Source organism: Rousettus aegyptiacus, unplaced genomic scaffold, assembly GCF_014176215.1.
Source record: "Rousettus aegyptiacus isolate mRouAeg1 unplaced genomic scaffold, mRouAeg1.p scaffold_m13_p_4, whole genome shotgun sequence".
NCBI lineage: Eukaryota > Metazoa > Chordata > Mammalia > Chiroptera > Pteropodidae > Rousettus > Rousettus aegyptiacus.
Window position 1 is genome coordinate 143630290 of NW_023416307.1, and position 20805 is coordinate 143651094.

The 20805-nt window shown below is 40.4% G+C and overlaps 1 protein-coding gene and 1 pseudogene across 3 annotated transcripts in view; both read right to left on the minus strand.

Moving 5' to 3' along the window:
- Positions 1 to 20805, minus strand: part of GADL1 (glutamate decarboxylase like 1) — a 226625-nt gene that overhangs the window by 139109 nt on the left and 66711 nt on the right. For 2 of the 3 annotated variants that reach the window (XM_016140781.2, XM_016140784.2), the window contains exon 1: positions 8624 to 9005. The exons of the other annotated variant lie outside the window; for it this stretch is intronic. In XM_016140781.2, the coding sequence (XP_015996267.2) occupies positions 8624 to 8660 (37 nt within the window). In that variant the 5' untranslated portion in view covers positions 8661 to 9005. Of the gene's footprint in view, positions 1 to 8623; positions 9006 to 20805 lie in introns of those variants that run through there. 3 annotated transcript variants of the gene reach the window in all.
- LOC118602552 lies at positions 12976 to 13094 on the minus strand (annotated as a pseudogene).

Here is a 20805-nt window from a genome sequence, read left to right on the forward strand (position 1 = left end):
AGGTCTGCTATGAACCTCATAGCAGCGCTGCTGATGGAAACGGTGGAAACAGAACAATAAGGGGAGAAGGCGCGGGCGTTATCTTCTCCACGAGGGATAGAGATCAGTGAGTAGAAAGCTATAATTTTCCTTTAAACTGGAACTTACCGGCTAACTGTTTACATGTTATCTCTTCAGCAATAGAATATTATCAGCATCTTTAAATTATGAGCATGAACTGTAATTAATCATGTATGTGTTTACATAAAGTTTCATTCACACTATTAACCATTTTTAAGTTTATAGTTCACTCTACTACATATGTTCACATTGTTGTGAAACAGATCTCAAGAACTTTTCAACCTTGCAATACTGAATCTCTATACCCATTAAATATCTCCCCTATGCTCCACTATTCCTCCAGAACCTGGTAACCACCATTCTTCTTTGTTTCTTATGAATTTGACCACTCTAGTACCTTATATAAGTGGAATCATACAATACTTGTCTTTTTGTGATTGGTTTAGCTTACTTGTCATGATGTCCTCAAGTTTCATCCATGTTGCAGCATGTGATGGAATATCCATCCTTTTTAAGGCTAAGTAATAGTCCATCGTGTTTATCTACTTATCCATTGATGGACATCTGGGTTGCTTTCACCTCCTGGCTATCATGAATAGTGCTGCTATGAATGTGAGACCCTGTTTTCAATTCTTTTAGATATTTATCCAGAAGTGGGATTACTAAATTATATGGTAGTTTTGTTCATTTATTTATTTTTTGAGAAAACTCTATTATGCTTTTCATAGCAGTTGCATCATTTTAGAATCTCACCAGCAGTGTAAAAGAGTTCCAATTTCTCTACGTCATCCTTAACACTTGTTATTTTCTGTTTTGTTTTGTTTTTTTTTTATAGCAGCCATCTAAATGGGTGTGAGGTGAAATCTCATTGTGGTTCTGATTTTCATCTCCCTGATTAGTGACATTAAGCACCTTTTCATATACTTATAGGTCATGTGTATATCATCTTGAAGAAATGTCTGTTAAGTCTTTTACACATTTTTAATTGAGTTATTTGATTTTTTGCATTCAAGTTGTAGGAGGTCCTTATATGTGACTTGCAAATATTTTCTCCCATTTCATAGGTTGTCTTTTCACTCTGTTGATTGTGTTCTTGATGCACAAAAGTTTTAGGTTTGATATATTCTCATTTGTCGATTTTTGTTTTTGTTACATATGCTTTTTACATCATATCCAAGAAATCATGGCCAAATCAAATGTCATGAAGATTTCCTGTATGTTTGTTTCAATGAATTTGGTAGTTCTGGGTCTTAAATTTAGATCTTTAATCCATTTTGAGTTAAATTTTTTGTATGTTGTGTACAATAAAGGTTCAACTTCATTCTTTTGCATGTGAATATCCAGGTTTCTCGACACCATTTGTTAAAGAGACTACCCTTTTCCCATTGAGTGTCCTTGTCACTCTTGTTGAAGATCATTTTACCACATATATGGGGGTTTACCTTTTGGCTCTCTGTCCTATTTCAGTGTTCTATTTTTCTGTCTTTATATAAGCACCATACTATTTTGATTACTGTAACTTTACAATATGTTTTGAAATGAGAAAGTGTGAATCTTCCAACTTTGTTCTTTTTCAAAATTGTTTTGACTATTTGGGGTCACTTGAGATTCCATATGAATTTTAGGAGAATTTTTATTTTTTAATTTTGGCATAAAATGCTCTCGGAATTTTGATAGAGATTGTGTTGAATCTGTAGCTCACCCGGGGTAGTATCGATGTCTTAATATTGTCTTTCAATCAATGTACATGAGATGTCTTTTCATTTATTTGTGTGTTTTGTTTTCTTTTTTATTCAGTAATATTTGTAGTTTTCAATGCATGAGTCTCTCATCTTCTTGGTTAGGTTTATGTGTAAGTACTTTTATGCTATTATAAATCTTAAGAGTTTCTTAATACAAATTTTAAGTGTTTTTCTTTTAAAGAGATTAGCAGTGAGACAGTCACTTATGAAATAAACATCTTGTATTCCACTGGTCTGACTCCTTAAATTTTAAATATCCTATTTGCTCACTGAATTCTAGTGCTCCTGTATCTTAGTCTATCAAATTTTGCCATTCTACCACCAATAAGGAACAGGAAGGGAACAGCAAAGATGTATTCCAAGGTATTCTTTTATGTCTGAGGACCAACACTTGTTGGGTCCCATCACCAGGTTGAAGGGCCCCAGTCACAAAACCACAGATAAGACAAAGTTAAGTATTTAAACCACATCTGAGGACTTGGGACAAAGCTCAGCTAGGATGGGGGAATGCCTGCTCTGTGATAATTCCTTTGCATGAGAATTTTGTGATGTATTTTTCATAAAATGAGTATCAAGTGAAGATCCACATTGAGGGTCTCTGTGATTCACGCCATGTGTCAATCTGCAGTGCCTGTTAAAGGGATGACCCTTAAAGCAGTGATGGCAACAAAAATAGGACCAACTTTAGTTCCCTAAACCCACCAGGGATAGGCTCTGCTCCTGGATAGACTCAGGGAGTGTTGAAGTCGAGCGTCATCATTGAATCAGTAGCAGAAAAAAAATCTATCTACCTTCCATGCTATATTTTTCTATCATATTCTCTATTTGTGCTGTTTCAGCTTTCAGCAAAAGAGCCCTAAAAATCACTGTCCCCTTTTCAATTACTCTTTTAGTCCTGACAGAAGTCTAAGATCTCCTTTCCTCATGTTACAATATATTTGTTATTTGGTTTGGAGGAGTTATTTAAACAAAATCTTATTTGTGATAAATATTTACTGACGGAGTAAGGTAGGAAATACTTATCTTCAGGGTGCCAAGTATTTTACATATGTTCTCATAAAACTCCATGAGGTAAGCGGTGTTATCTTTTACCACTTCCATTGTACTGGGGAATGAACTGATGCTCAGAAAGGGGCCTCAAGGCTTACAGAGTCAGAAACTGAGCCTTGATCTATAAGGAGCGCAGCTCAGACCTTTTCCTTTCTCCTCACGGCTCTGACAGCAACTTACTGTTTGTCCAACAGCAATTCGACCAAGTGCGAATTGGTCAAGATGACCATTTGTCAAAAAAATATTTCTAGTCATTGGATTTCTAAGGATGGGTAAATCCTGTCCACATTTTCAACTCTGGATTATGCTTTAAAACATTTTCAATAGTTTTCTAGAATTATAGAATTCTCCCTCAATTTTTTTTTGCTTCTATAGTTTTAATTTTAGCCAATTATTTTTTTCTCTCATTTGTAATAAAAAAAAAATGTTGAAATAACCTGAGTATTCAGCAATAGGGAGTCAGTAAGAGCACATTTACATTCCAATGTAAGCATTTGTTTGAATAATAGATATGACAATAGTGCCTAAGTAAGATGATAAAAACCAAACCAGATGAATACAGCTGCAAAGTCTGGCCTAAATTGAATGAGAAAAACATTTACACCAAACCACACCCATTCCCAATCCTTTCCCCTACCAAATTAATTTTTTTATTGTCAGAGCAATGCAGGCTCACTACAGAAAATACAGACAAAAAGAACCTAAAACAAAATCCATTATCCGCCCATCATACACAACTACCTTTAATCCCCAAGTGTACATTCTTTTAGTTCTAGTTCCATAAGTGTAAATGAATTACTATTTTTCAATAAAATGGGCTCGTACTGTACAAACTATCTGCAATCTACTATAATTTAAGTAACCCAGCATTTATATTTTTCAAACTAAACCATATTTCTAAACATTTAATGGACTCTGACATTTTCTTACTACTAATGGTAGAGAAGACATAATTAATAAAAATTAATTAAGAGATCAAAAATAAAATAAAACGAAATATAAAAATTTTTGAAAAAAGATTTTAAAAGACTTAAAATATTAAAAGTTTGCAATACTTCCTATAATGCTCCCAAATTACTAATATCTGAACTAATTGGTAAATGAGAGCATCAATTTTCAACCAACTCATTACAATGCTTAGTGAAGTTAAGTCAGGAATTAAGGACCAGAATACAAGAAGCTCAATAAAATGCTTTACTGCCCAATAATGCAAAGCTTAATAGACAAAATGACTGCATGCGTGTTTCTGGAATTTAAAGATTAGACTAGGGAACGTAGCATAACGAGAGGGCCAAGAAGAAAGAAGGGCTAGATGTAATAAACTGGAGTTCAATAAAAGGCAGTCTTCAAAAAAAAATGTAGAACCGTGAGCATAAAGGCAGCAAAATTCATTTTGTGGAGAATTCTATAGGTCAAATGGCCCAGATTCTTCAACAGATAAATTAACAACAACAACAACAACAACAACAACAAACAATGACAACAACAACCAGGAGGGTAAATCTATAAATTAAGACCTATCGCAATTTTTCAAATGGGTAAGACTAAATTATGACACTTAGTAATTCACACTTGGATGATTAAACCATAAAAAATGCAAGAAAGTAATTACTGTCAAAGCCAAGGGGATGGTTACTTACAGGGGAGGGAAGGAGCTATAATGGAAATGAGGCACAGAAGACATGTGTCCCTAGGAGGACATGTGCCTCTAGGGTTACAGAAAAATTAGGTTTCTTTATCTGGTGGTAGTTCCAAGGGTACAGAATGATAGCTAGTTATTCTATATAATCAACCCCTCATAATCCAAAAAAGAAGCTGAATGAACACAAAACAAAGGAAGTGGAGAGAAAAGGATCGTGCCAGAATCCATGAGCGTCAGGGGCAAACAATGCGGAGGGATTCTGCTTTCGAGATATTTTCTTTCAGGTATTTTCCCCTTTTCATAACCATTCTACCACAGTGGGATCATATAGGGGCACCATCTTCAAATCAAGAGATTAGGACTTTGGGGGAAGAGGTACAGCAGGGCTGCACAACAGAGAAGGGATGGGGTCTCAGGGACACTCAGTGAGGTTATTAGAGTGCCTGCGAGGTAAAATCTCAAAAACAAGGTAGGGATTTCCTTGAAGACTTGAAAAGGAGTACCCCGCACAGAAGGGGAAGGTGATGCTACTCGCGGATCCTAGGAAAAGAGGCCGACGATCCCATTGCTCAGTTAGAAAATGGAAGAAGCAACAAGAAATTAGAAAGAAAACGTGATCGAGATGCTCCCCCCAGGGATGGTGTAGAAGCATTGTAAAGTCTGCCAAGAATATAAATATATATAAGGTTAAAAGTTACTCATTCACACATCTATTCTTAAAGAACAGTGAGTTATAAATGTGTGTGTGTGTGTGTGTGTGTGTGTATAATTTTGTTGTTGTTGTTGTTGTTCCTGGAGCTAATTCTGCAAACAAAGAAAGGATATTCGACAGCAGTCATCTTGAAAACACCTCAAGTACATACACAAAACAATTAGACACACTTACAAATTAGGTGTTTCAAGTACCTCATTGACCTCTACATCCAATTTTCAGAATATAGTAATATACTGTCAGACAGTATATTATTATTCTGTATATTATACCTAATCCTCACAATAATCTTAAGTGGCGGGTGTTTTTATTCTTACTTTACAGATAAAGAAACTGAGACTTAGAGAGATAAATTATGTATCCAGAGATACACAATCAGAACAGGCTGCGGGCCAGAGTATTCGCTATGCATTTTTCTCTTTCCTCTGTTCCATCAGTTGCCCACAGAGAACAGGTATGGTCCACTGTGTGTCGCCTGCTCCCAGGACACAGTCTTCTAAAATGAACCCATCTGCCCTGGCCTAAGAGAAATGTGACCACTGGTAAATCTGCTCCAAGAGAAGGGTTGTTAGAGAGGGTGTCCCATAGGACATAGTGTTTTTCATTCTTAGCAACCAGAGGGTTCCTGCCACAGGGCAAAGCCCAGGTTCTTCCACTGAAAAAAAGCAGTGTGAGCCTGAGACCTGCCATTAGTATGAACTCCTTAAATACTGACAGTCTTTCCTTCCATCTTTCCAACCTAAAAGAGGAAAGAATGCTGCCGTCACTTAGAGTCACATTCCAGGGTCCTCTCCAGCATTCTTCCTGTGGTCCCTGCATAGACAGGCAAATGATGCCGCTCCAGGTCACTTGTGGACATTCAATATTATGTATGGCCCAGTAGGAGGCAGCATGGGCCAGGAGTTAGGTGTAAGGGCTGTGAGCACCTGGGTTGAATGCTCGGAGATAACAGGCACCCTCTCAGAGCCTCAGTTTTCTTAAAAAATAAATAAAGCAGACAATAATAGTTCCCCTTCCATTGACTTGTTAGTGATTAGTGATTAAGGAGGGTCAGATAACATAGTGCTTGTAGCTCAACATAACAGATAGTAAGTGTTTAATAAATATTAGCAATTCTATCCTAAATGAGGGACAATTCACTGGGTGATACATTTGCCTGCAGTGGGTTTCATTTAAATGATGATAAAATGGAGTATATAAAAAGTGAAACAGTTACAGAGAGAAAGAAAATGGTTAGATTAAAGGACCAAGAAATTACCCAGAAATTTTGTTCCTCAATGTCATGGTTTTAATTTTATTACAATATATAAGACTTTTGACAATATGTAAGCATAAGCTTTTCAACAACAACAACAAAAAAATCTCCCTTCCATTAAAACTTGAAAATTGCTTTCATTTTAGTAGTGATTCAACAAGAATCAAAGCTGAATAAAATAACAATAACTCTGCAGGCTAAATGATGTGGAAGGTTTATGTAATTATTTCAAACCTTAGGGGAAAATATTATTAGAAGCCAAATAATTCTTTACTTTAGTGGAATTAAAATTTGAATCTGATGTAATTAATTGCCTAAACTCTTGGATGTACTATGGCAAGACTGCAAACTGTATCAAAGCATGAAGACTAGAATTAGCATGCTCTACCTGCAACAGGATCCCCTATGATGTTACTACATAATGTATAATGTGTAACAGAGATTCTACAAGTTCGTTTAATGCAGGCTTATCATTGAACATTATATCAAATGTCACCTTGCATAATCTTGAAATTTACTAAGTCTGACAGATATATAACCTGTATTCTTTTAATATGTCATAGCAAACATTTGACACTATTTGGTATTGTTAGATATATTATTGCCTCATCATCTGCTCAAGAATAACAGCAGACCAAGCCTTCTGGTATCCTCCAGAATATACTTTGAAGATTAAATTCACACTTCATTCTTCATATATGGCAATTACTGAAGTCCCTACAAGCTACAGACATGCCTGGTTACAAGGACACATGCTTAATTTAGGAAAAATAGATACCTTTTTTTTTTAAGTTTCTGTCGGAGTTCTGATAGGGTGTGTGGCTTTAAAACAGAAATTAAGGTTAAAAACAAAGCAAAACAGTGCAGGACTAAAGTAGTAAGATACAATTATCCTGCCAATCCTTGCCTCAGATAAAGAAATTTGACATATCATTATGAACTTAGTGCCAGATTGTTATGCTATATAATGAAAACAATAATAATGAAACTTTATATATATATATATACACATATAATTTTAAAGAGAATCCAGGGCAGTTGTGGTGGGAACATTCCTTGGGACTATAAAAGGAAGAAATGAAGTGTTTCTTGCAGCACAATAGTTCTTGCCTTGCCAACTCTGAGCAAATTCCCCGCCCTAAAAATGACCGATCCGCAGGGAAGCTAAGCCAGCGTACCTGACGCACACCTGTTGCTCTCAAAGCCCCCAGGGGATTTCAACTCAACACAGCTTCATTAAGCCGTATTTAGTACAATCCAAAAGGGTTACTGATGCAAAGAGGAGTTATTCCTGGAGGAACACTCCTTCTGAAAGGTCAACAACTAACTAGTTAGTGAAAATAGTTGAGCAATGATGACCTTCAAAGCCGCGATCCTTAACCAGGAGTACACGGAGACGGATAAGGAGTCCGGCTCTAAATCTTCGCAAACATCTAAATGTGTATGTATAGTTGAATTTGGATGGGAAAGGGGTTCAGAGTATTTCATCACACGTCCAAAGCAAGCTGACACCCTTCCTTCACAAAAGCTGGTGATTGTGGTTTTACAGAAGGGCCAAGTGACATTCAAATTAAAAAGTTAGTTTGGGGGTTTCTGCTGCCATGATGTCTTCTTTAAACAACGGACATCCGGGTCCCCCACTCCCGAGCTTCAGTCTGAAGTACATTATGGCATCACTCACTCTGTAAGACCGAGGTGCCTCTTTCAAGGTCTGTTTACAGAGCAGTGGGTGGAGGTGGGAGGGTGGGGTGTGATGTGGAGCACGTCCCAAAGTATTAGCAAAATCATCTTTCTTTCAGGGAAGGCATCCCCACTGTGTCTGGGGACACCGGCATCAGCGCGCCAAGCAGTGAAACACCAATATGCGTTTTACTTAACAAAACCGCATAGTGCGCATTACGTTCCAAGCGCGGTTCTCTGCTCTTTATCTGTTAACTTGTTTATTCTAAAAAATAAAATAAAATAAAAAAACAACTCTAAAAGGTGCAGAAAGGAGGGCAAAAATCCACGAAGAGGGGCACTTACCACCCACCCCAGCCGCCTTACAGGGAAATAACCCTCCTCCTCGTCCCCCAGGTCAACCAGCACCGCGGAGGTTAAATAAAACCCACGTGGGGAGCGGTTAAAGACTAAAGACGCAGCCGCGCCAGGCGAGTCGTTACCGTCCACCGGGTACTCGTGGTCAGGGTCGCTGCTCATCGCTGCTCCCAACTCCGAGCTGCCCCCGAGCGCGGCTCCTGCAGTCTAGGCGGCAGCTGCGGTTGCTGAGGCAGCGCCCCCCTTGGGGACCCGCAGGTGCGCCCGGCAGGCGCTGGGCGCGAGCCACTGCAAAGGGAGGGACCGAGACGCGCTCCGCAGTCCTTTCACTTTGCCATTCGAGGTTCCAGTGTCAGCCTCCTGAAGACCGTGGCTGTGTTAAGACTTCTGCGACTGACCGCATGCCACTGACTTGACCCGGGGCCAGGGTCCCTCTGCCCTCGCTGGGAAGCAGTGGGGGCAGTGTGTAGGGGCGTGGGTAATTTGCCTGGGTGGGAGGAATGGGCAGGGAGAGCCCCTGCAGCCTTCCTAGGGTAGAGACTGGGCAGGGCAAGCGAGTGAGTCATGGCCTGTGATCTTCCCAGCTTTTTGGAGTAACCACCTCGCAGGGTCTGATCTGGCCTGAGAAGCCCTAAGCTAAATATGACGCCTGCTCCCGGCCACCAGCTCAGGAAACCTATTTCAGGACATCTGAGGTGAACAGAATCTGCTCCTACCTATTCATTCAGTACTGCCTTGACATTTAAGAGTTCTACAAGCGAATGAATTCCTTTTCCGGGTCAGATTTCAGACTTTTGCCTCTGCATAACTCCAAGTTTGCAGAAGGGAAAGCTGGTAGGCACCTCGTTGCTAGGTGGTAATGAGCAAAAGGAGATGGTGAGTTAGAAAGGTGAAATATTTGTTTGGATTTTAGGCTAAAATTTTTTCAACACTGTGTTTCTTCCAGCAAGCCCCAGGATGTTGGGTGTTAGCCATGCTCCTATTGTAAATTTAAATTTAATCAGCAAGTACTGCTTTTTTGTCACTTCTCCAACGAGCTTTATGTTTAAAGTTAAGTTCCCTTTGGAGCTTTTAACTTAGGCTGTTGATATGATAGAAGCAATCAGTTAATGCCACTTCAAAGCACATTTATGACAACTACACGAGGGAACTGCATTTGTAATCCTGATCCTTCAACAGGCTGGAAAAAAAAAAAAATCCTGGTTTACTTTGCGCGGGGCTCAGCATCATTACTTAGCAGGTGAATTATTTCCTCTGGCTAGCATAAGCCAAGTCCACATCTGTGAAGACAGTGCACACCTATTCTCGCCAATTAGAATTGATTATTCCTAATATGCCTGCAACTAGATTAAAAATAGTCAAGTTAAAACCCCGCAAATTTTATAAAGTTTCTGAGACCTCCTCCCCGTCTACTCTTTTGTCTCCAGTTTCACTAGATAAGGGACTGAGATCCAGTAATGAAAGTTTAAACAACATCAGGAGTTAACCTCTGGTAACTTTATTAAAAAATACTCGACAGTATACATTCTGGAAGTTTTTTATTTTTTTTATTTTTTTTTTTATTTTTTACTTTTTAGCATTATAATAAATGAATCCTCTCTAGCACAGAACAGTGATCAGTGTCAGCTGCTGGGAAATTATATATCTCTCTGTGTGAGACCAAACAGGACCAGCTGGGACCACAGAAATGTCAAGTTACAGACCTGGACAAGGAATTCTGCTTCCTCATCTCCTGGTCCCAACCAGAGAAAGTCATTCAAAATTTCTTAGAGTGAAAACAAGAAACTGCTCTATGAGCTCACCTCTTACTGGCTTATCTCAATTTCCATATTTATTCCTAAACAAAGGCATTGTATTCTTCAATTACTGGGTACTTCCCTCCTGCCTGTTACTAAGGATTTAAAGAAAAATTCTGCCTTCTGAATATCTTAATGCAGTTGACAGAGACAAGCTTAGAGACAGCTAGCCTTTCTTATATGTTTTATGTTCCTTGAAATATATGGGGCATCAAGGAGCCACAGTTGAGGGCATGGCTAACTCTATTTGAAGGAGTAAGAAATGTCTTCAACCAAAAGTGACAGTTTTCACTAATAGTAGTTGCTATCATCTTTAAACATGTATTATAATCTGGGCACTGTGCCAAATGCTTTTCATACATTCCCTCTTTTAATCCTCATAAGAATGAGAATTAGTATTGTTCCCTTTTTACAGATGGACAAACAGAGGCTTAGCTTACACAAACACAGAGGTAAGGAGTTTCAAACCCATGATTAGAGTGTAGTTCTCTGTAATCACAAAGCTTGTACCTAATTTCTACACTGAATTGCAATGATTAGCGAAGGTACTTTCCACAGTCTGTAGTAAGTTTTTCACCAAAACCTTTCAGAAAAGTGAGTCCTTAGAGAGTATAAATATTTGGAAAATGAATACAAGTTTATCATATGGAGGGAGTTGAGGAAATGAGATAGAGTGCTAGTTTTTCAGGCAGAGGGACCAACATGAGCAAAGTGTTGGCATCTGAACCATCATCAATAATTGGGTTCATGTTTCTTAGAATGGATAGTGGGAGCTGGTAGTGTCCAGAGATAAGGGTGGGAAAGGGAGCAGGCCCCAGGTCCTGAAAGACCTATAGACTGTTTAGAAGCTAGACTTTCTCCTATAGGTAATGAAGACTCAGAGGAGGGTTTTAATCTGGGGCCAGATGGAAAGAGGCAGGTAGCATACAGAAGACAGCTGGAGGCAGGGGTGGCCATGTGGTGAAACCAGAACCCAGGAGACCAGTCATAATAAAATCTAGGTGAGAGATGGCAAGTACTGCCACCAGGGCAGAGACAGTAAGAACTGTGAGGAGGGACATGCAGGAGGCAGTAAATGGGAAGTGTGCAAAAGCTGCGCACGGGCCCCTGGCTGCATTTCCACTGCCGAAGCCAAAACCCAGATGTCAGGCACCAACCAGGCACTGAATAAGGAACTGTTAAATGAATGCATCAACAGGACTCGTGCTGTGACTAGATCTGGAAATGGTGGAAGAGCGTCTAACAGGCTCTCATCTCTTAGTGTTTTCCGGAACTCTCTAATCATTAGACTCACATAGGGCACTTAACTAAAATTATAGATTCCTGGCACCTTCTCTCCAATTCCTAGGTCTGTGGTGGGAACCTGAAATCTATATTTTTAACAAGCGCTATTGATTAGTGGTGAGAAACTAATTATTAATTTGGGAAATCCTGCTAAATTGATTAAAAAACCATTAGCCAGGAAGAACAAAAAAGGGTGCTGTGTATGTCAGTGAGATAATATGTGATCTGGGGATGTGTATTTCTTCTTCTGTTTTGTTTAGAGATATACCTAGGCATTCATATTTGTACACTACAGGACTTACATTATGATTATTTATGACACTGAAAGAAATATATGTCTATGTTATAAGCAGTGTGGCTCCCACCTGCTATTAGAACCCCTGGATAATAGGCTAAGTTTTCTGGAAAACCTGCCATTGGCTCGTGCTTTGGGTTTGATTAGAAAGGTGGTGACAATATTTATGGAATGTTACCTCTTGGAGTGTGATCAGCAGATCAGTACTAGCCTCAGAAGTGCTCATAACTGGTCCACAAAAAGGTAAAGACAGAAAATGAGGGAATCACTTAGAAACTATAATAGAAACAACCTCAGCACTACTGACATCGTGGACTTGGTGACTGTTGCAGGAGCTGTTCTGTGCATTGCAGGATGTTTAGCAGCCCCCTAGATGCCGGTGGCATCCTCCTCCCAGTTGTGACAACCAAAAATGTCTCCAGACACTTATAGATGTCCCCATGAGACAAAATGTTCCTGGTTGAGAACCACTGCTTTGTAGCAATTTGACAGATGAATTTTATGTCTGTTGTATCTAATAATATAAAATATAATTGGGGCTTGCATTGTGTATGCCTTTTTATTTCATTTTTTTAGTAATTTGTCATATTTTATAATTAATTTATGACAGATTAGAAAATTGGTTCTTCCCCACAGATAGCTTTAACAAAAGGTCATTGTTAAAATACAGAGCAGTTCATAGAAGGAATGGTATGATCTTGGGCTATCTTAAACCTCTCTGCCATAATGATCAAGTCATCACAAACCAACTTATTAAGAAATTAACCAGATTTTTTAAAAATGTGTTTGCTCCTATAGCCTACCATGGAAAACTTGACAGCACTCTCACCATTGCTAAAAAGAAAAAACAGCCAGAACTAGGCTCTCCATCCTCCAGTAAGAGTAAGTTGTTCTTTTGTGTTTCCTGGGACAGGTGAGAACTTGCTGGGGAGGGGGTGGGCCAGCACAGAAACGACCCTAAAATTCTTCGGACAGAAAGGTCTAGGTTGGAGGACACAAACTGTTAGCCGCCAGCAAAATCTGGCCTATGAACACATTTTATTTGGGTCCCACACTGATTTTTTAAAAAAATCAACTACCAAACTGCTTTTCTTTTCTTTTATGCCTACAGCACCTGGTCTTCCAAGGTGGTCTCCCATCCAAATACTATCCAGGCCCAACCCTGCTTAGCTTCCAAGATCAGACAAGATTGGGCTCGTTCCGGGTGGCATGACCACAGATCAAACTATTTTTCATAAAAATCCCATTCCTAGCATCTCTTGAAAAATTAGAACCTTTTGGCCAGAGTGGCATGTCTTCCCTCACTGTGTTAATCAGCTGAAACTGGAAAGCAGCTACTATCCTTAGCCCTCTTCTTCTGTCCCCTGATGCAGCCACTTCCTGGCGCGTGTAGACATGTGGTTGGCAGTGCCTGGCCTGTGTCTGCAAAGCAACTCACCTGGATAGTTGAAGAAATGAAGAGAACAGAGAATTTGACCTTTGAGGGTAGAAAAAGATGGGACCAGAGACTCCCCGAGCTTGGAGGAGGGCATGTCAGAGGTTCAAATGATCGCAGTAACTAGATCCTGGCCCAGGTTCTGGGCCACGGAGATAGGCAGGCTTCAGAAAGGGCTGGCAGTGTAGACGGTTCTGTAGATGGGTACAGATGCCTATGCCTGATCTTTCTGACTGTTCCACTGGAAGCTGACTGACAATGATCCTAGTCTGCCAGGGCAGTGATGACCCTCACTAGCTGGCATGCAGGGCCCTCTCTCATCACCAATTACTTGGTCTTATAAAACTTAAGAATCCCCTGCTAGACAATGCCTAACCAACCTGGCAAGTGAGTGCTCCAGCCAAACATAATAGGCCTTAGGAAAAAAAGTAACTGTGATAGTGATTGCATGCTGACTGCCAGGGAGCAATTGCCATCTGTTAGAGAAACACTTAGTATCTGCTGCGTGCAGGCTCTGAGGCTACAAAGACAGATCAGGCAAATCAGTGGTCTTTGCTCTGCAATGCTCTCAACTGAGGGATGGAGACAGATGTGTAAAAAGGTTATTAGGACACATTGGGTAAGTGCTGTTTCAGAGGAGAGAATTAACTGCTGGAGCAGCCAAAGCATAAGTAACTTAGCCTCTGCTTGAAGAAATTGGACTTCTCAGAAGAGACGGCATTCAGCTGGGCTGAGAAAATGAGGCAGAGTTTACCAAATGAAGGAAAAAAGTCATTAGCCAGAGGAACTGGCTCGTGCAAATCCAGAAGCCTAGAGGCTCGCTGAAAGGAGCAGCAGTTTCAGGTGGCGAGAACAGAGGGGGAGTGAAGGAGTGGTGGGATCTGAGGAGGAGGCTGGGGCGAAGGAGTGTCTTCAAGTCGAGGTGTTCGGACTTGAGCTTACGGGTTGGATATTGACTCAACAGAGGTATGACATTATCGACTTTGTTTCTAAGGAAGTCAAATCTGGTAACACATTAAAGATAGACTAGGCAAGAAGAACTGAAGGCAGGCCAGTTCTGAGGTTCTGTATAAACTTGAACTTCGTAATGCGGTAGGGAGTCATTTTCTAGAAAGTTCAAGACATGCATTAAACATGGGGGTGAGATAGAAGGAGTCGAGGATGACTCAGCTTTCTGACTTGGAAGACAGGGTAGATGATAAAACTGTCAACAAAAATAAAAAATAAAGAGCTAAAAGCATTTTTAAGGAGGATACATAAATAATGAGTAGTTTAGAATAAATCTAAAATAACCGTGGGACCTCAAGTAAACTTATGCAAAAGATGCTTAAAAATAAAGTACTGGCGTTTCAAAGAGAATGAGAATGAGATATTAGGACAGAGATTTCACAAATGATTGATGGAGCCACATGACAGGGGTTCTCGGGAGTGAGTGAGCCGGCATCTGGAAAGCACTTAACAACACACAGCACACAGGAAGTGCACAAGAAATAAACACATTTATTGTTTTTATTCCACACGTTCTGTCATAATAGTTCTGTTTACAGCTTACCCATGAATCACCTCTTTGTTAAAATACCAAATTCCATGGCTAAAACTGGAGATTCTGATAGAGTTGGTCTGAGGTGAAGACCAAAAGACTGCATTTTGGACAACCACCTCTTCTTCCCAGGTAATTCTGGTGCAAATGGGCACAAGGAAAACACTTCCAGAATCATCATTCTGTAGGATTAAGCCCACCAAGCTTTCTGTGCCTTGTTCCCAGCTCTGCCCACGCATGGGAGGGTCAAGATGGCTATGAGGTCTCTTGAGGCCCTCATAAGAGTAAGCAATGAGGAGAAATAAAGGCTGCCAATTAGAGCTAATTGCGAATATTTTTAAACAACTTTTGCTTTTAAAAACCCTTGACTGTCAAGGTACTTTCACCCAAGTTAGTCATTTGTCTGCCTTAATTGCTACTGGTATTTTCTTGGGGCCGGGGGTGGTGGGGTGGGGGTGGGGCAAGAGGATTGTAAAGAGATACATGCGTATTTGTAGGAACTAACTTTCATGGTTATGAAGCAATTTTTTAGTGTATTTATAGCACAGTCATTACTGTGCATGCTGGTTTCAAACCTGACATTATAAAAACAAAAAAACAAAAAAACAAAAAAACAAGAAATGTAAGAAATGTAAATGGACTCAGCAAACCAAACATTTTCTTCCAATTGGGTAGTGGTTCTAAAATTTTAACTTGACTACTCAGCACAAGGGATGGTTATTTACTTTCCTAAATAAAGGTAATAGAAAAATGACTAGAGGTGAAATCAGATTCCTCCTGGCAATTCTCTGTAAAGAAGGATAATTGAAAAGGAGAAGCCAGGTGTCAGGTCTCCTGTATGCAATGCAAATGAAGCTCACTTGCTCAGTTTTCTTCTGGGCAATTTTTAGTTAACTTAATGTGAGAGCTGGCTTTTAAGTTATTCCTGGGTGGCATGGGGGTGTCCCAGGTCCTTCTGCTAAAGAAAAAAAGTGGCCTGGAGGGTCAACTTCTGTTCTCCCCAGACCCAGAGCAGATTCGTAATTACTTATCAGGGCTCTCCGTGTTATGTATTTAAAATATTTTAGCTTTGCTGTTTAAAAGACTTCCATAATCATTGACCTGAGGTTACAAATGGGCTATCTGAAGGCAGAATTGGCCCACAGAGGTATTTTCTTTGGCCTGAATAGTGTTTTTAAAATTTCTAAATAGTTGCCAGTTTTTTTTCTTAATTGAGAGTTTTCACATTAAATTCAGATCTCAACTTCTTAAAAAAATACGGGGTCATGACCCACATTCCTGCATGATTACAATGAGGTGCCAAGTACTCCCTTTATACAGGAAATGTATTCTCTGACTTAATAGCTCTGGGTCTAAATTTCTTCATCTGAAAATAGTGGTAATAATTATGCCTTGCTTATATAATTGTGATGAGCGAAGGAGCTAATATATATAAAACACTTAGTGCCTGGCACATAATAAGTAAGTGTCACAGACTCCACCCGGCCCAGTTTATTAAAATGCCTATCAGGCCCTCATATGCATTTGCCTTTGTGACCCTTGCTATAAGCCATGCAAAGATAGTAGGTACTACTAAAATTTCTGGAAAGCAAAGGAAATCGAAGAGACCCAGCATCTTCCTTCCCGAAACTGCTGCCCCCCACCCCACCCCACCCTGGGGAATTCAAGATCTGAGGAGAACCAAGACTCAATCACTGAGGAAAAGATGTAAAGAGGCCAAATGTGTAATACGTTACAGACCTTGAAACACTTTCACTGTTAAACGCTGTAGTATAAGTTTGAAGCTTTGAGATTTTCCCTTTTGTTTATTCTGTCTCTCTTCTCTTGTGGGCACAAATAATAAAGGTCCTTAGAAAACCTCCAGCTATTTTGGATGTGTTTAAGAGGAAGTAAATAAAAGGTCCAAGACAAGATCATGCCCTTGAAAAACTCCTAGTAAGAATAGTCATGTGGCATCAATCATGTGAAGGGAGCCGGGGCCTGAACACCTGACCCAGGGGAGAAGGGCCTGGTGGACGAGGTGTGCACCAGCCCGGGCGACACTGCTTTGTCACCAAGGTTTGACCTGTGTGACTGCGCTGGGTATCTTCCACTTATCTCCCCGTCTCCACACTTCACTACTCTGCTCGATGCCCCAGCGAGGCGGACCTGTGAGGACTGTCTCATTGGGCTTCTCTCTCCTGTGGTGTCCAGTGGGTTCAGCCAACGAGGGGCTTTAGTGGGAGATCAAAGAGAGAGCGGCACATATGAGTCTCCTATGTTCCCTCCTCGCTGGTTTACTGCAGGCTGTTTGTGTCTCCCCACCAATGACCACGTGGCTCCTGCCACACGGCCCTCTCCCAACAGCTTTTCTCTCTGAGTTCCAGTACCTACTCTCCTGCGTTCTCGCCTCAGGCAGTTCAGAAAGGCTGACAAAGGATCCCCACTGTTGCCAGCCCAAGGATACTACAGCATCCTTCACTGGTTTCCCTATGTCTGCTGGCACCATGACAACAATCCCTTTATTAAACTCTCAGTTGCTCTAGTGTAAATGTAGCATTGGCTTCTTGCCAAGACCCTGACTGGTAAACCTGTCCACTTTGTAATACTCATTACCACCTATATCTTGCTTTTAAGACTAGGCCTTTCACATTTTTCAGAATCTTGTCCCTTGGGGTAGGTTATTAGATTTGATTCCATCATTATCTGATAAGCAATGCTCAGTCACTTGTAAGGGGTAAATTAAGTAATGTGTTACAATATTTAATGTTAACAGTAAATTTTTTTACAATAATAATATTAATCTGTATAAACTTTTATCTACCATTACCTTGAAGCAATGAGAAAAAAAAAAGGTCCATCAATGGATGAATGGATAAGGAAAATATGATAATACAATGGAATATTATTCAGCCATAAAAAGAATGAAATTTTGCCATTTACAACAACATGGATGCACCCTGAGGATATTAGGCAGAGTGAAATAAGTCACCCAGGAAAAGATAAATATCATATAATCTCACTTATATGTGGACTCTAAAACAATAAAAAATAAAACGAACAAAAAATCTCCGAGGTTCACATATACAGAGAACAGGCTGGTAGTTGTCTGAGGCAGGCAGCTGGGTGTGGGCAAAATGGGTGAAAGAGTCAGGTACAAATCTCCAGTTATAAAATGAGTAAGTCATGAGGATATGATACACAGCACGCTGACTTAGCTAATACCTTGCACTGCGTATTTGAGGGTGTCTGGGAAAGTGGATCTCAACCTAAGAAAAAAAAAATGTTTATAACTGCGTATAGTGACAGATGCTGAATCGACTATTGGGGTGTTCACTTGGCAATATATACAGATATTGTATCATTATGTTGTATACCTGAAATGAATATATGTTATGTCAATTGTACCTCAACAACAAAAAAATTTTTTAAAAAAGGAAAAAAAAAAGCCTCAGTTCATGTGCCTCCCTTACTGCCTTGGGGCACAGGACTCCGACCCCGCCCCGCCTCCCCCCCCCCCGCCCCCACACACACACATATACACCCTGAACTATGGAGCGCACATATTTGGGTTTTCAAGTATAAGGGAGAGTTTCTACATAACGGAAAGTAAAGGACAACGTCTACATGAAAGGAGAGAATAAACTTGCTAGTGAAGGGGCAGAGCTGCGCGGTCGGCTATGGTGGCCACAGGCCACATGTGGCTTCGGGGCAGCTGAAATGTAGCTGTTCACTGAGATGTGTCTCCAAGGGATGCCTGGATCTCATTCTCTGCTCCAGAAAAGTCAGCTGTGCTTGCGCCCTGCAAAATCGTTAATCAAAGCAGGACAAGAACAGGCATCGTATTTAATGAAGAGGAAGAAATGCGAGGGAGGCAAGAGCAAATAATTTGCTAAGGTAAGAAAGTAAATATGTCAAGGGTAGAGAAACCCAAAGGGAAGATGGAGAATTCTGAAAATTGTGGCTGAGAAACAGCTTAGTAATTAAATCAACACTTAGTCAACCTACCTAATTATTGTAACATATAGAAGGTGCTTAATATTCAGGATCTTTAAAAAATCAAGTTGTGCATTTTGTAAATTCCTCTTAAATTAGTAGGTGGAATCACCCGACTGAGAGAGTTCATCTAATTCAATGAGGGGGAAACTGAGGATTAGGAAAGCGACAAAGTCACAAAGTTAATTCCAGTCAGGACCAAAATTAATCCAGGTATTTCAACTCTTGATCACTCCCCGCCCCCTGCCCCCCACCCCGCCCCCAAACAGATTAAGACAGACAAAGAGGCAGGAGCAGCCATTCACCTACAGAACCTTAAATTTCTAGAAAACCAGTAAGCTCATCCCTTAGAGAGTTTGGAGTTCCATTTAACTTTTTGCTGTTATCATTAAGTACCTTATAAATACAAATTAGGTTACTAGAATCAGATTTTCTATCAGTTAGAGTCTGTCCCCACAGTAATTAGCAATCAGAGCCAGGTCCATGTGGAAAAGACAGTGGTAGCAGTGAAGGGATATGGGAAAGGTAGTGAGATGAGCTCTCACCTAGTAGTTCAGACACGCCCCACAACCTATTATCAGAGCAGGCTCAGGCTCAGCTCCAGCTGGGCAGGGTCCCGTACCAGGAGGAACCCTCTCATGTTCCCTGAGCTATGAAACTTTTTGCCCATCCCCAAGCACCCAAAATCTTCTGTTAGCACTTTCCCTTGGCTTTTCTCTGTGCTTCTCTGTCATTGCTGAGTCTGAAATCACATAAAATCGAAAAATATGCAGATCAATGCATCTCCTGCCAATCACAGTGCTGGTGTATTTGTACCTTTGGGGATGCGATCACCTGATTGAGGGCTATTTCTTCACCAGCATCTAAGCTCTCATGGGCCAGGCTCATTTAGGTTTTTCATTCACCACTGCTCACAAGTCCTGGCAGGATATGGGCATAGAGGAGGCTTGCTGTAAGCACTTACTGAGAGAATGGGTGACCTCACATTCACAGAAAAAAAGAAGTCATCAGACAGGTTCCTCACTTTCCCCATCAGCCTCCAAATTTGCCTGAAACTTTTCCACTTTTTTCTCTCTTCCCTCCAGTTACAGTATAAAAAACATTGGTCCTAGCTCTGGGTAATCCCTCCACTTGTATTCTGGGTTACAGCATTTCTACCTTTTCATAAATCTTGCTATTGACTAGTCCCAATCTAGTCCATTTCTTCAAACTTTCTCATTCTATTGGCTCCTTCACATTAGAATGTAAAAGTACTTTTTTTAAAAAAAAATCTTACACGTAATGATTGATTTCACAATTATTAAGCTAATGTGCCCTTTTCTAATTTGGAAGAATATTTAATTTCTCATTTAGGAATCTCTAACCCACCATGATTCTTTCTGGCGATGTCCCTACTTCAAAGATAAGTAATGGAAGGAGGCCTTGAAATAGGATTTGGGACACTTAGAAGCAGAGGCTTCCATTGTGCTTGAGTTATCTGGATTCGCAGGGAGTGATGGAGAGAGAGATGGGCCTATACTAAGAAAGATAGAAAGACAGACCAGAACACCCCCCGCTCCCAGGACACATCTTTGGCACATGTAGGCCTTTGCTGGACACAGTGTCATGCATGTGTGTATGGACTGACTGAGCTGTGTGAAGGGGAACTTGGGTTGTGGAGCCTGGCACTATTCTTCCTCTGCAGCTCAGAGTGCATCACCCTCTGCACGCATGTGGCAAGTGATGGGGCAGCAGTGGCTCTACCACGTTTTAAAGAAACCCTTTTCAAGCTACCATCTTTTCTCGCTTGTTTTACTGGTAAACTTGTCCACATTCACTGTTTTTGTTTCCTCACCACTTATCGATCACTCTTCGGGTACCTTGCACCTCACAGAACATTATTTTTCCCAAAGTCACCAATGACCTTATCAACAAACCCAACTACTTATAAGTACTGCCTTAACTTCATGTCTCAACAATATTTTAGTACTGTGACTAAGTGC